The following is a 14,787-nucleotide window of genomic DNA, read 5'->3' as shown; positions in this document are numbered from 1 at the left end:
CGCCATACATGGGCGAATGGTGGCCTTATAGACTTTGATTGCAGAAAATATTTTTAAAAAATGCATTTACAATAAATTAGGCACAAGGTTATTCAAAAATGTGGGTAATGGATGCTGTTGATCATGTTTTGTTACCATGACTAGAAAATGTCTATCCTACTCTTAACTGGCATCTGGCATCAATTGAAATGAATGGCACTCGTCTTGGGGAGACTCCATGTTTTGAGAAGCTTCTGGGCTTGACCTTTACTTCTGATCTGAAATAGAACACGTACATCAAATCTGTTGCCAAGGTCGCTGGAAAAATGGTGGGATCCTTCTACCACTCCAGTAAATATCTTACTGCTGATGCAATTCTATATCTAAGAGCCAAGTACGTCCAATGATGGAGTACTGTTGCCATATTTAGGCAGGAGCTGCTGGAAACATGCAAGTGCTCATCTGAGCTTCAATCTATGGCCGCCCCCGTTTGTTGGAATTTTTTTTTTACATCCCCCCCCCCTCCTGTTTACATTTATTATTTTTTATCTGGTTCTTGTATTTGATTTTTTGTATTTCATATCTTTTTTGATTCTTAGTTTCGTACATTTTGGGTTTGTACGAAACTCCCTTTAATTTGGAGAAAAGGGAAATGCTAGCTCCGTGATGACATCACGAGCCGAGCGTGAGATTCGCCCTCTTTTGAAATTCTGGCGACGAGGATATTGGACGTTCGTTTCATTGCCCGGCGCTGAAAATGGAATTTTTACGAGCCTCCTTCAAAGAAGAAAACCCGGCAAGAATACCTCGGGCATGCGATGAGGCATACTTCTGAAAACTATCTACGTTGCTACATTTTGCACGTATATTGAAGGAGTGTAATTATTTTAAGAAAAGACCTTATTTTACGTGACAAGGAATTTTGGCACCTCCTTCAAAGAAGAAAACCCGGCAAGAATACCCCAGACATGTGACGAGGCATGCTTCTGAAATCCATCTGCGTGGCTTTGGTTTTTTGCTCGCACATGGAGGGAGAGAAAATTCTAAAAGGACTTTAAACGAAAAAAAAAAGAAAAAGGCACGTGTCTCACTGGCTTTCAATTTATGAGTAGGCTCCTAAAATTTACTACACATGAGAGTGTGATTAGAAACTACTATTTTGAATCTTATTATTGTATTCGTTCATGGATACGACATCTTCATTATGAGAACCAGTGTTATTTTTTTCATTATACTTGGCGTTTTTTTAATTTAATGTTCGCAAAGGGAAAAATTTGCAACTAATTTTATTATGAATAAAATCTCTTCTTCGTTTCAAAGCAAGACCTTTATATCTTATTCTTTACCCCCCCCCCTTTTATTTCATGCTGTCTTTTTTTTTTTCAGGTTAGTTACTTTAGCGTCAAATTTATCTGGAAGCAAGATAAAATTCCGACACGTTCGCCAACCTTTCACAAAAAACACCCGTCTAGTTGAAACCACTGTCAATAATTTTCCTCACTCTTTACCTGTGTCTAAACCGAAACGTAGATTCCATGAACAAAGCTTCTTTCTTAGAACTGCACGCTTGTGGAAATCTCTTCCGTTAGTCTGGTTTCCAGCCGACTACAATATCGTTGTCATCAAGTCCAACGTAAACAAATTCTTGATGAACCGTCTCCTTAAATAATCCAATTGACCAAATTTCTACTACTAACGATTACTACGATATTATCACATTGACTACTGTACACTCAATAACCCTTACCCTCGAGTGGCCTCCGAGCCTTGATAAGTGGTGACCCCTATGTAAAAAAAACAAACAAACAAAAAACAACAACAACAACAACAACAACAACAACAACAACAACAACAACAACAACAACAAAAAGCTAGAATCATCAATCGCCATAATACCACATTCACTTCAGGGGCTATCCTATTTAAAATTTCCCAAATCGTTAAAAAAAAAAGTATTGAAAATAAATTACCACGTTTATATACAATCATTTCATTAGTGTGGAGTGGCGAAAAACACACAAAAAAAAAACCAATTAAAAAAAAAAACAAAGAATAAAAAATTTGGTTAATAAAAGCACCAGCACCAGCACAGCACCACTATCAATGTCTCTCGTTGTTGGTGGTAAGACCCAACTCTTTCTAAATAAAATACCGTCCATTGTTTTTAGATCTGGTTCGAACCGAAAACAAGTAGGCCAATAATCTCTTGATTCTAGCCGAAAGAATAAATGGTACTCATGCAGAGAGTGATCCGTGCTGAAATAATAACATTATTATTTAAAATGCCATTCTTAACATGGGGAGGGGAGGGTGTTTTGTACCTATTCTGTACTTTAACTTTGAATTAAAAAAAAACTTTAACTTTGAATAAAAAAAAAACATATCATAAAACTTTAATTAAACTTTAATTAAACTTGGAAATACGATTTAAAAAATAGCGCGGAGATCACTCTCTGCATTAGCACCGAATAAATAAAACAAATGGTGTTATTATTTTTATTTTCATTTTTTTTTTTTTGTAAATATATTTATTTACTTATTTATTGAATAGAAGTAAGTTTTGAGCCTCATAATAAAAATCGATTTGAAAACGAGGCGAACTATGGTTGCTTAGCAACCGTTGTTAAAATAAACGTACAACATCAAAATGGAGGAGAAGGACGACGAAGGATCCCTTGTTGAGGAAATAACATCGAAAAGAGTATTTATAAATCATGTTGATCAATATAATGGGCTTAATATCGCAAAGGTTAGTAATGTGAATTTAACTGCTATCCCATATCGCCGTAATGTTATTGTTGCAACTTGCACCCCCCCTCCTCCTGTGCCTGTTTTACAAGTAATGGAATGTGTTCTGCTTTCGATGAACTCATATAGTACTTGTGCCGTCTTGAAGTTCATATCCTCGACTAGCCTGACAAGCAGCAAAATCCCACCACTTCACTTCACTGTTGAAGGTCCCGGAATGCCTTCTACTCTAATAATTTCTTCCCTCGGATTGCTAGACTTTGGAATTCCCTGTCATTTTCCTGTTTCCCTGGCTGTACTAACCTTTTGAAGTGTAAATGTAATGTTGAGCAGCGAGATGTCTTGTTCACTGAATAGTGTCACTGTTCAGTGAACAGACATCTTGCTGCTCAATTCCTTACAGTCCCCTACTAGACACGATCCCAAATACTAACCCTTTACGTTCCAAGTTAGGATGAAAAAGATTAAGGAAAGAGAGAGAGAGAGAGAGAGAGAGAGAGAGAGAGAGAGAGAGAGAGAGAGAGAGAGAGAGAGAAATAAACGCTCGGGAAAGAAAATTTGAATTTTCAGAAGTTTAAGTGGGAAAGTCACCGCACGCACCGCGCATCGTCTATTCATATTTACTATCCACCCTCTACCCAGCCACAAGGGCAGAGTTTGACACAAGGTTTTTTTTTTTTTTTTTTGTTTTTTTTTTAATGGAGAAAATTTAGCTTCTCAAAAAGGGACATTCTGGATTGGGGCAAACGTAAAAATTGCCTCGGTCTAGAAAGATTTCTTCACTGACTGAGGGCAGAAAAGATAAAGTGCAGTATCCAAACAGATACTACACTTTAAATTATTTATTTGCAAAAAATATATACAATTTACTTGGCTCTCCCACGAAGACAGAATTAGACTCAAGGGCGGCTTTTTAATGTAGGGGAAAATCCAGCTCCCCCAAAATGGTCAATCTGGATTCGAACAAAAATAAATAATTGCCTCAGTGCCTGCCTTGCCTCACTCTAAAAGGATTTCTCCTTCATTGAGTACGGACAAATTAGATACGATACTCTGGTTTATTTATTTGTAGAAAATATTTGTTTTTAATTTCATTTAAAACAAATTAGGTGCAAGGTTATCAAAAGTGGGATACTGTAAACGGATGGGGTCCGAAGATCCAGCCTCGTTCTGAGGCTATCTATCTTTCAACTGGTTTAATTAAAAAAAAAAAAAAAAAAACTTTCTTTCAACTGTTTAATTTTTAAAAAAATCTATTTCTTTCAACTGTTTAATTTAAAAAAAATCTATTTCTTTCAACTGTTTAATTAAAAAAAAATCTATTTCTTTCAACTGTTTAATTAAAAAAATCTGTTTCTTTCAACTGTTTAATGTTAAAAAAAATCTATTTCTTTCAACTGTTTAATTTTTAAAAAAATCTATTTCTTTCAACTGTTTAATTTTAAAAAAATCTATTTCTTTCAACTGTTTAATTAAAAAAAATCTATTTCTTTCAACTGTTTAATTAAAAAAATCTGTTTCTTTCAACTGTTTAATGTTAAAAAAAAATCTATTTCTTTCAACTGTTTAATTTTTAAAAAAATCTATTTCTTTCAACTGTTTAATTAAAAAAAAATCTATTTCTTTCAACTGTTTAATTAAAAAAAAATCTATTTCTTTCAACTGTTTAATTTTAAAAAAATCTATTTCTTTCAACTGTTTAATTAAAAAAAAATCTATTTCTTTCAACTGTTTAATTAAAAAAATCTGTTTCTTTCAACTGTTTAATGTTAAAAAAAAATCTATTTCTTTCAACTGTTTAATTTTTAAAAAAATCTATTTCTTTCAACTGTTTAATTAAAAAAAAAATCTATTTCTTTCAACTGTTTAATTAAAAAAAATCTATTTCTTTCAACTTGTTTGATTAAAAAAAAATCTGTTTCTTTGAACTGTTTAATTTTAAAAAAAAGAAGAAAATCTATTTCTTTCAACTGTTTAATGAAAAAAAATCTATTTCTTTCAACTGTTTAATTAAAAAAAATCTATTTCTTTCAACTGTTTAATTAAAAAAGAAATCTGTTTCTTTGAACTGTTTAATTTAAAAAAAAAAAGAAAATCTATTTCTTTCAACTGTTTAATTAAAAATAAAAATCTATTTCTTTCAACTGTTTAATTAAAAAAAAAAAAAAAATCTTTCTTTCAACTGAGTTCCTATACTGAGGCGAAAGCATTCTTAAGAGAGAAGAATATCATAAGAACAGAAGGACCCACGTGCCTAATTTGTCCAAGACAAATGTCGGATAAAAAGAAACAAAAATTATTGTTAGTGAAGGGCCCCTTCACATAAAAAAGGCACATTTCAATAAAACATGGAAGTTTTTTAGAAGATGATTTTTAGAAGATGTTCAACTGTCACTGAAAACTTTTATACAACTATTGCCTCTGTGTATAGTAACACAAACCCGCAGATTTTTTTTTTAATTAAGCAGTTCAAATAATTAGAATTTTGGGGTTTGTATTAGTGTACATGTTATGTAATTCTTATTTGAAGAGGACTGATGTTATTTGTTGTTCTTCATATTTGTGAGAGTCTTAGTGATAGAGACTTCTTAGGAGCGTCTTGTGTTTTGAGTGTTCATATGTCTTAAGATGTTCATGTTGTAAGAGATAGCATATTGGAGACATAAACAGGTATATATAAAGAGAGTGACAGTTCTGTATATATATAATAGACAGTGTACATGTTACTACAAGAGAACCAATTCAACTAGAGGAGATTTATGAATATCTTGATAGATAGACCGAGAGATAGTGCGTTTGACATTTACGTTTTGACAGTTGTGCATATAATATAAACACGTTACCTTTCTCGTTGTAATGATGAACACAGAAGACGCAGATACACAAAGATGATGATGTACTTTATTCATGACCGGTCCATGATTCCGCTTGAGGAATTCAAAGTTTCTTTACATGGTTATTTCTAAAACCCTTCTCGCTTCTAGAGGTAGTCTTGATTCTGACGGAGAATCAGTCTGAACCTCTCTGCTTCTCTCCGACTCTTCTCCCAGACTCCCAGACTGTATCTAAAAACTGTACCTATATTGAGAACTCGTCACGTCATCGCATGATTAAAAATGTGCTCATAAAGCACGTTGGATGACATGCGTCACGTTGCCAAACTTGACATGACCCCAAGTTCAGTAACCTATTTTTCAAATAACATTTTTACAAAATATGTTTACAATTTCAATTGACGATTAAATTCCTTATTTTAATTTTCACAGAAACAAATTTCATTATTGCATTCCTTTTCCATATACAGATATGTAAGCTAAACAATTGCAATTCCTTATTTCAATAACATTCTGTATTTATTTTAACTTATGATTGGAATTCTCAATTCCAAATCTAGCTTCGCAAGTTCGAATCCTTGACTATCCTATTTCATATTTACATTTAACTAATTCCCTATATTTTTTACTTACATGAAAAGGGGACAGCCCTTTTATCATGTAACATACACAAAGATTCGAAAAAGTTGTCAAAAAACAAATATATAACAAATAAATGCTATCAAAAGCAAGATAAGTTACTTCTCTACCTAACTGGATAATGTTTTATCGTTTTTATTTAATGTAACATGTTTATTCAGCTCGAAAAACGTACAGTGTTTACCGATGTATTGGAAAATTTAAAATGGCACCCGACTCTCTCTTGTGAACGCAGTAAGTTTGGAAAAATGAGTAAAAATAAAAAAAAACTATGCAAAATACCCACCGAATACATGTCAGCCTATATCACGATAACATATATTGATCGAGTATTTTGTATAGTTTTTTATTTCTAACTCATTTTTCCAAACTTACCGTGTTCACAAGAGAGAAAGGCACCATTTTAAATTTTCCAATACATCGGTAAACACTGTACGTTTTTTGAACTGAATAAACATGTTACATTAAATAAAAAACACTAAAAAACATATCCAATTAGGTAGAGAAGTAAATTATCTTGCCTTTGGTAACATTTATTTGTTATATATTTGTTGTTTTTTACCACTTTTTTGAATCTATGTGTATAGTAGCACAAACCCGAATCTGCTTTGAACCATTAAAAATTCTAATTCTTTGAACTGTTTAATTAAAAAATTCTAAATTTTAATTATTTGCACTCTTTGATTTTTTTCCCAAATTTTATTCTTTGAACTGTTCATTTTTATTGATTTTAATTCTAATTCTTAAATGTTGTCTATAGTAATAAATAATGTATTCTAAGGGTTAATTTTTTGCCTTGACACTGGTCACAGAGTATGACAGCTTTACCCCGAACTCAGAACGAGGCTGGATCTTCGGACCCCATCCGTTCACATTATCTCAAAAGGGTTGGAGGAAATCGATGTCATTGGTTACCCTTGGTCTATAGTGATAACAATATCTGTCCTGCTCTTAATTAGAATCAATTACCACAATACCACATTTACACTAAGGGCCGATCATAGCGGAAAAGCCGTAGTCTCTGTTAAGTTAAATTAAAATAACATAGTTGTATTCCTTTTTAAAGCTTCTTTCTTAGAACTGCACGCCTGTGGAATTGTCTTCCGTTTTCCTGCTTTCCAGCTTTCTATAATATGGTTGTCTTCAAGTCCAACGTGAACAAGTTTCTGATGAGCCGTTCCACCTAAGTTAACAAATTTACCGAACTTCCATTACTATCGATTACTATATTGTCCTTTTGACTACTCTACACTTTTTAACCCTTATCCCTGAGTGGCCTATCGGCCTTGATAAGTAGTGACGTACTATGTAAAAAAAAAAAAAAAAACTAATTTTACTAGTTTTTTTTTTTTTTGCCAATGCAAACTCTTATAAAAAAACAACATCCATGCTTAAGCATTTGAACAAAATTTATTGGTAATAGTGCAGAATAGTCAGCAGTTGCGAAATCATATAAAAACAAAACAAAATGAACAACAAATAATTTATGCCAAGCGCAATTATAATTAATTATCTGTCGATCTGTATGCTTTTAACATTTTGAAACTGTTCATAAGATATTTTGGTGCTACCTTTAGCTTGTTATCTGTGTGCCATGAATCTACTTTGGTGTGATATCTACACTTTGTTATGTAATCTACACCTCATATTGCAGTCAGAACGTTACAAGAGTCCTGCTGCCACACCCAGGGTCTGTCAGCAGCCACCTGATTGCACCAGGGGATCACCGTACTTTTCAGCGCATCCAGGTACACTTTGGTGTTGATTTTCAAGCTGACTTTGAAGATGTGAGGCGACATAATGTGGCCTTCATGTGAAACCACGCAAAAGATCATAACCGTGGCCGGAAACTTTGTTTTCATCACCCTAGGTACATCCCTGTTATTCGTGGCAATCCAGTGATGGATTTTGAGGGTGACTGGTCCTGTTGTCATAATTTGGATCGTTAGAGAGCATGAGTTGTATAGCAGCACATCTCTGATCTCACTTGTTGAACATTTTGTCACTTTCAGACGTGATAGAAGGCTCTTATCGCTCTAGGAATTTGTACACTATTGGCCAACTAGTAGATGGTCTGCAACAAAAAAAAGAAAACCGGTTTTCATCAAACGGAAATGGAATCACGTCGTCTTTTCTAGGGTAATAATTTTATCATTCCACCGTACAATGTCTTGTTGATTAAGTCTCTGCAGGGAGGTATGTGAAGCTTCCTCCCGGTGCACTGCAGTGGGTGACTAGAGCAGGCAATCAAATCGATTTGATTGAAAAATGAGTGATTTCGTTGATTTCAATGACAAATGGTGTAATAAAAGATAAAATAAAAGGTAATTTCAACTAAACATATGAACACAAGAATGTAAGGCAAGTTATTTCGGTAAGCAGTTATAGAAAAAGAATCGAGTTCTAGAGTTCTTTCTCATCTTGCCACTTCTTAGCAATAGATAAGAAGATGCTTTCAGCCACTGGTTCCCATGGCATCTGTTCTGAAACTATTTGACTTTCGTGCCAAACTCAGGTTGAACATAAATGCCTTAAAAAAACTAAGCATCCACAGAAATGTTTGAATTGGCCAATGTATCTCTAAATGAGCATGTTAAGTGCCTGTTTTAGGCAACTAACCCGCAGACTAATCATTATGCAAGTGATTGCATTTGAATACAAAAGAAAGCAGTAGGTATCTCACTGCAGATAGAGACTTGCATTGACAGTGAGATACCTACTGAAGCGATAAGATTCTCCAACCATTTTCCAGTGATCTTGGCAATAGATTTGATGCATGTTTAATGATGTTGCTAATATCATTGAAAAAATGGTTGAATCACTCTACTGCTCCAGTTAGTATCTCACTGTCGATGCAATCCTTTATATGTATAAGAGCCAAGTACGTCTTAAAAGTGGCAGATGATTCCCTTTTCTCTTCCCTGCAACCCCTTTCCCATAGAAAAGACGTTGCAAGCCTGTCTCTGCTCTATAGTTATTTTCATGGCACATGCTCGTCTGAGCTCCAATCTATGGTCTTCCCTTGCCAAACTTTCATAAAAAAAACACTCAACTAGCTACAATCTATATCAACAATTTCCCTCACTCTTTATCTGTACCTAAACCTAAACACAGATTCCATGAACAAAGTTTCTTTCCTGAAACTGTCCGCATGTGGAACACTGTTCCACTGGCCTGCTTCCTCACCAACTACAATATGGTAGTCTTCATGACCAATGTAAACAAGTTCTTGTTGAACCATCCCCTTAAATAATCCAAATTCTAGCCAATCCACACCATTAATGATTACTATACTACCACCTTACATTCATTAACCTTTATCCTTGAATGGTCTTCGAGCCTTGATAAGTGGTGACTCTCTTTTTTTTCAAAAAAATCTCAGTCATGCAATTGCTGTAACATTTTAAATGTTAAACAAGCAGTTTGTATGTCATTGTTTATATGAGCACATACTTCTGCACATGTGTGTTTTTGGCGGTGAGCAATCAAACAATAAATCAAATAAGGTCTCTTTTATGCATATGTGCACGGTTGCTCATCTTCATTTTCCAATCGTTGCTTTTCCACATTGGGAGTGAGCTGCAATCTCTTTGTGACTGTTGACCATTGGCTTCCTCTGTTTAGCTAGATGAACAAAACAACTCCTGGATGAAAACACAATGCAGACTTGCTAAGGTTTTCCAAGGTTTTATTAGAGATAGTTTACTAATTGGGGGAGAGACAATATGTAATTAATTAATTACTTCTTGTTTTTCTAACCTAGTCTTAATGATGGCGATGCATGGGGAAAGTTTCAAAGCAACATTCACTTAGTCAGGGGCATCTCGTCTGTACTACTCCCAATGATGGACTGACTAGAAACTCAGTTCTGTCCTTTGAACACATGACGTCATTTCTACATCATATCATTTGACATCTGCATTTCTAGTATGTTTTGTCTACAGAGCTAACCTTTGACCCCCCTCATTCCACTCCAATTATGCTACCTCCAGCTGGGTCTATTTTTGGTTACCACAGGTTATCCTGACAGGCCAAAATTTATACTAGTTAACATAATCTCTACTTACTGGCATAGGGTCCCAACATATAACATGGCTACAAATGTGATATTTGCATTTTAGATTTTAACTTAAATTTCCAACTTATTATTGATACTAAATTTTAAAATAAACTATACAATTTTTGTCTGTTGAAGTACAGAAAGAAGAATAAGTTGAATTTTTTTAAGGTGGTGACAATGCAATTTGGTTGAAAACATCATTGTATATAAGACAAAGTAAACGGATCAAAGGGAATAGCTGGTGAACTTTGAGTTTATTTTGGCAGCCTCATAACTCTTGCTTCCCTTATCTTGTCCTTTATTCCTCACCTTCCATGTGCAATGTTTCAGACAAGAGGAGAAGAATTGCTGTTTTCTGGGTCAGAATCAATTCATATAACAGTGGGGAGCAGAAAGTAAACCATGAGTTTATTTTTGGCAGCCTCATAACTCTTGCTTCCCTTATTTTGTCCTTTAGTCCTCGCATTCCATGTGTAATGTTTCTGACAAAGGGGGAAGAATTGCTGTTTTCTGGGTCAGAATCTATCCATATAACATTGAATGGTAGAGAGTGGATCTTGGGTTTTATTTTTTGCAATCTCATACTTCTCACTTCCCTTATTTTGTCTTTTAGTCCTCAGATTCCATGTGTGATGTTTCTGACAAAAGGGGAAAGAATTGCTGTTTTCTAGATCGAAATTTATATATCTAACATTTATCATTGGCAAGTTTTTAATCATGAAGTAGTATTTTTTAAGCTCCTTATATCAAGCGGTTTCATGCCTTGTCTGGAGCAATTTCCATATTAAAAAAAGAATTCAATAACTTTCAGTTAAATATTTATTTACCAACATAATATATCACATTAGGATTCCATGGGTCGTGTCATATTTTTACAAAAATTTTCGAGGTATACCTTCTTTTTTAAAAAATAATTACTACTCAATCTGCAGTGTGTTTTTGCTTAAAATGCAGGAAAAAGCTTTAAAAAAAAAAGTTATGGTATACCCTTTTTGTAGCAGAAAAGAAAATGTGTTTTAAAAATTTATTGTTTTATGTGCAATTAATGTTTCACTTCCTTTTTTAGTATCTTTCAATGTGCTTGGTGGGTGCCACTTTGTTGGATGAAGATGCTGAAGAAAAAAAATCGGATGCTGACGAATTAAGTTTTACAGCACCAAAAGAAGGATCTTATGAAGTTATTGGAACTGTTAAAGATGATGATGCCACAAAGCCTGATTGTGCCATTAAGATAATAAGAGTAAGACAAGCATTTCTTTGAATTTTTTCATTTTTTTTTTATTTTAATCAAACATTTTCAAATGAGAACTTTTTAAATGTAAGCTTGCTGGTATTTTTCAAAAACAATGACTAAATCTGTTTGGGGATTTTGCAAACTTTTATTTTTACTGCAAAAATAGTAAAAATATTTATATAAATATATAATACATTTAAATTTAACATTTATTTAAAAAAAACATTGAAATACTAGATATACCTGTGACCTATTGGGTCACAACAATTACCACTATTAATTCTACCAGGTTGTTCAGAAAGTTTGTGTTGTACCAAATATGTATACATATGCATTTGTATATGGATATATGTATATACGGACATTAAATTATTAAGCTTTAACTTATGATCTGTAAACCTTCCAATCATTTAAACTTTCCTCCCGATTTTAAATAAATAAATTTGAATTATCATTTCCACATAATTATCTTTCTGTCTGGGTCCCAATGACCTCACCTGACCTATTTATCTGTTCTAAAAATAGATTGACAATGTTGGTTTTCAATCGACCTTTTCCCTCTTTTTTCTCTCCTTTTCTCTCTCCTATATCTACTTTCTCCCCTCTTTTTCTGCTTCTTATTATCCTTTCTTCCTCTTTCCTTATTCTTCTTTCATTTTTCCTTTCACTTTTTTACTCTCCCTTCTTCTGTTTACATTTCAATCTTTATTGCTATTCCTTAAGTCTTCATTTCATCTTTTCCATTTGCTAAGATGGCTTTGATATTTCCTATTTCCATATTGCTTTTTCCGTCATATTTAAAAAAAAATAATTGTTTTGTTTTTTTTAACTTGAATTTTACTTCTCTGTAATCTGATGGATTTTTTGGAAGCATGAATTTGCCATGGACATCTGTAATTCTGTTTCCCATTATGGACTTATTTGAATTTATCCTGTCCTTCCTGGATTTTACCTCCTTATTAAATGGATTTTACCATTTCCTTTTATACTTCAACTTTTTTCCTTGTTTCTGCTTTAATAACAATTATGAAACTTTATAAACTTTCACAAACTGTTAAAAACTTTTTTTTATACAAATATGATTCAATTCATACTTGTAGTTTCTTTTAATGCATTAATCTGCAAGATTTATTGTATATTTTGCAAACCTCTTTCCTCTGATGAGAAGAATTGTGTTTTTCGAAACTCTGTGGAATAAGGTCTTTCAAGTTTATCTGTACTCCTTGTCGGATAATTAAAAATTCTGTATACCTTCTTTACAGGATTTTAATGTTTTTTTAAAATTTGAATTATTTTTTGATAAGATTTTTATATTTTATAATATATATATATATATATATATATATATATATATATATATATATATATATGTATATATGTAAGTGTATCAAAAGGCTAGGCTGTTAGTAATGTAGAATACTGAGCTATTAGGTCATAGCGTTCGAAGTCAAATGCTTCTCATCATCAGAAGAAAAAGAGCCACATTTATACATCTACAAAGAGATATTATTATTAAATCATTAAATATTTAATGACATGCATGCGATGGCGAGCAAATTTCTTCCTTAAAAATGAAAAAGTAAACAAAAAAGAATCTGTTTTAAAACCCTAAAAAGCACTAGACCTCTTGATAAACTTTGAAAATGACCTTTTAAACGTAATTAAAAACTTAGAATTCCACAATCAACCTAACAATTTCTAACGGAAACTACACAAAATCATTAGAAACATAAACAACTCTAATAAAATCTTTGTGAAAGCAGATAAAACTAGAAACTTTTATAAAATAGACAAACAAGAATATAACAAACTAATCACAGAAACATTACAAAAAACTACAAAAAACTGGATACAAACGAATGCGACTACATAGTAAACAAATTACCGATAAATTAAAAATTAGCGATAAAGCTGGCAAATTGAAACCTAGAGAGGCATACATTCTGCTCAAAGACCACAAATGTGACTTCAATAATAATCCCAGCACCCGCTTGATAAACCCAACTAAACCAGAAATAGGTTGAATTAACAAAGCAATACTTTCTAGAGTAAACAAACAAATCAAACAAGACTTAGAATTAAACCAGTCGGCAAATGTTGCCAAAGCAATCACTTGGTTTAAAAATATAGAAAACAAAAATAAATGTACGTTTATACAGTTCGACATCATACACTTCTATCCCTCGATACCTGAAGAACTTTTCAACATTGCCCTAGAATTTGTTGAGGCATACACTGATATATCCTCGGAAGAAATCAACATCATTAAAAAATGTAGAAAATCAGTTCTAATAAATAGCAATTACCAATGGATAAAAACTAAGATGACAAATTTGTCTGATTTGGAAATGGGTACCTGGATTCTGAAGAGGCATCAGATCTTGTGGGATTATTCATTCTATATACGCTCACAAGCATATTTGATACTATGGATATTGGCCTATATAGAGATGATGGATTAGCTATAATAAAAGACTCCAACAAAGTCAAGGGAGATAACTTTAAGAAAATCATACACAAGGAAATGAAAAAACTAGGCCTAAAAGTCGTCATATTGGCTAACATGAAAATAACAAACTTCCTGGACATCATGTTAAATTTAGATAAAAACACATATGAACCCTACTTAAAAGATAACGCTAATCCAATATATGTAAACCCTAAGTCCAATCAATCACCATCAATTATAAAACAGATTCCTAACACGATCGTAAGTAGACCCAGTAATAACTCAAGTGATGAAAATGTATTTAACAGATCAACCAACATCTATGAAACAGCCCTAAAAAATAGTGGGTACAAAAATATTGATATGAAATATAAGCTACAAGACACCAATAACTATAATAAAATTAAAAATAGAAGAAAAAGAAATATAATCTGGTATACAGCGCCATACAATCAAATGTTAAAAACAAAACTTGACAAGAAATTTCTCTGGACAACAACAACCATATAAGAAATAAAAATAAAAATACTAAGAACGAACAAGATAAATGCAACTGTAGATACTGCACACTCTGCCTACTTCAAAATAGATGTCTAACTAAAAGCATAGTTTACCAGGCCACAATATTTGTGAAAGAAAACCCGAATAACAAGAAATATTACGTAGGTATGACTTCCTTAGATTTCAAAACTCGATATTATGACCACAAAAGTACATTCAATAATAAAAAACACTATGAAAACAACGCTAGCAAACAAATACTGGGAACTCAAGGAAAGTGGACGTTCTCCGGTAGTCGAATGGAAAATAGTAAGACAAGCAAACACACGTAGAGACCTAGATG

At 32.8% G+C, this 14,787-nt stretch overlaps 1 protein-coding gene across 3 annotated transcripts in view; it reads left to right on the top strand.

Annotated features, from left to right (window-relative positions):
- LOC145268330 (adenylate kinase 7-like) overlaps positions 1 to 14,787 on the top strand; it is a 107,186-nt gene that overhangs the window by 17,596 nt on the left and 74,803 nt on the right. For 2 of the 3 annotated variants that reach the window (XM_080123822.1, XM_080123820.1), the window contains exons 1-2: positions 2,580 to 2,728; positions 11,327 to 11,500. In XM_080123822.1, coding sequence (XP_079979948.1) covers positions 2,627 to 2,728; positions 11,327 to 11,500 — 276 coding nt within the window. In that variant the 5' untranslated portion in view covers positions 2,580 to 2,626. Of the gene's footprint in view, positions 1 to 2,579; positions 2,729 to 11,326; positions 11,501 to 14,787 lie in introns of those variants that run through there. The other variant, XM_080123821.1, reaches the window with a different exon arrangement.

This window comes from Euprymna scolopes, chromosome 43, assembly GCF_053919585.1.
Source record: "Euprymna scolopes isolate OS-2025 chromosome 43, ASM5391958v1, whole genome shotgun sequence".
In the NCBI taxonomy this organism is placed as follows: Eukaryota; Metazoa; Mollusca; class Cephalopoda; order Sepiida; family Sepiolidae; genus Euprymna; species Euprymna scolopes.
Note: the sequence above shows the minus strand (reverse complement) of the source record. Positions and strands in the feature narration are given on the sequence as shown.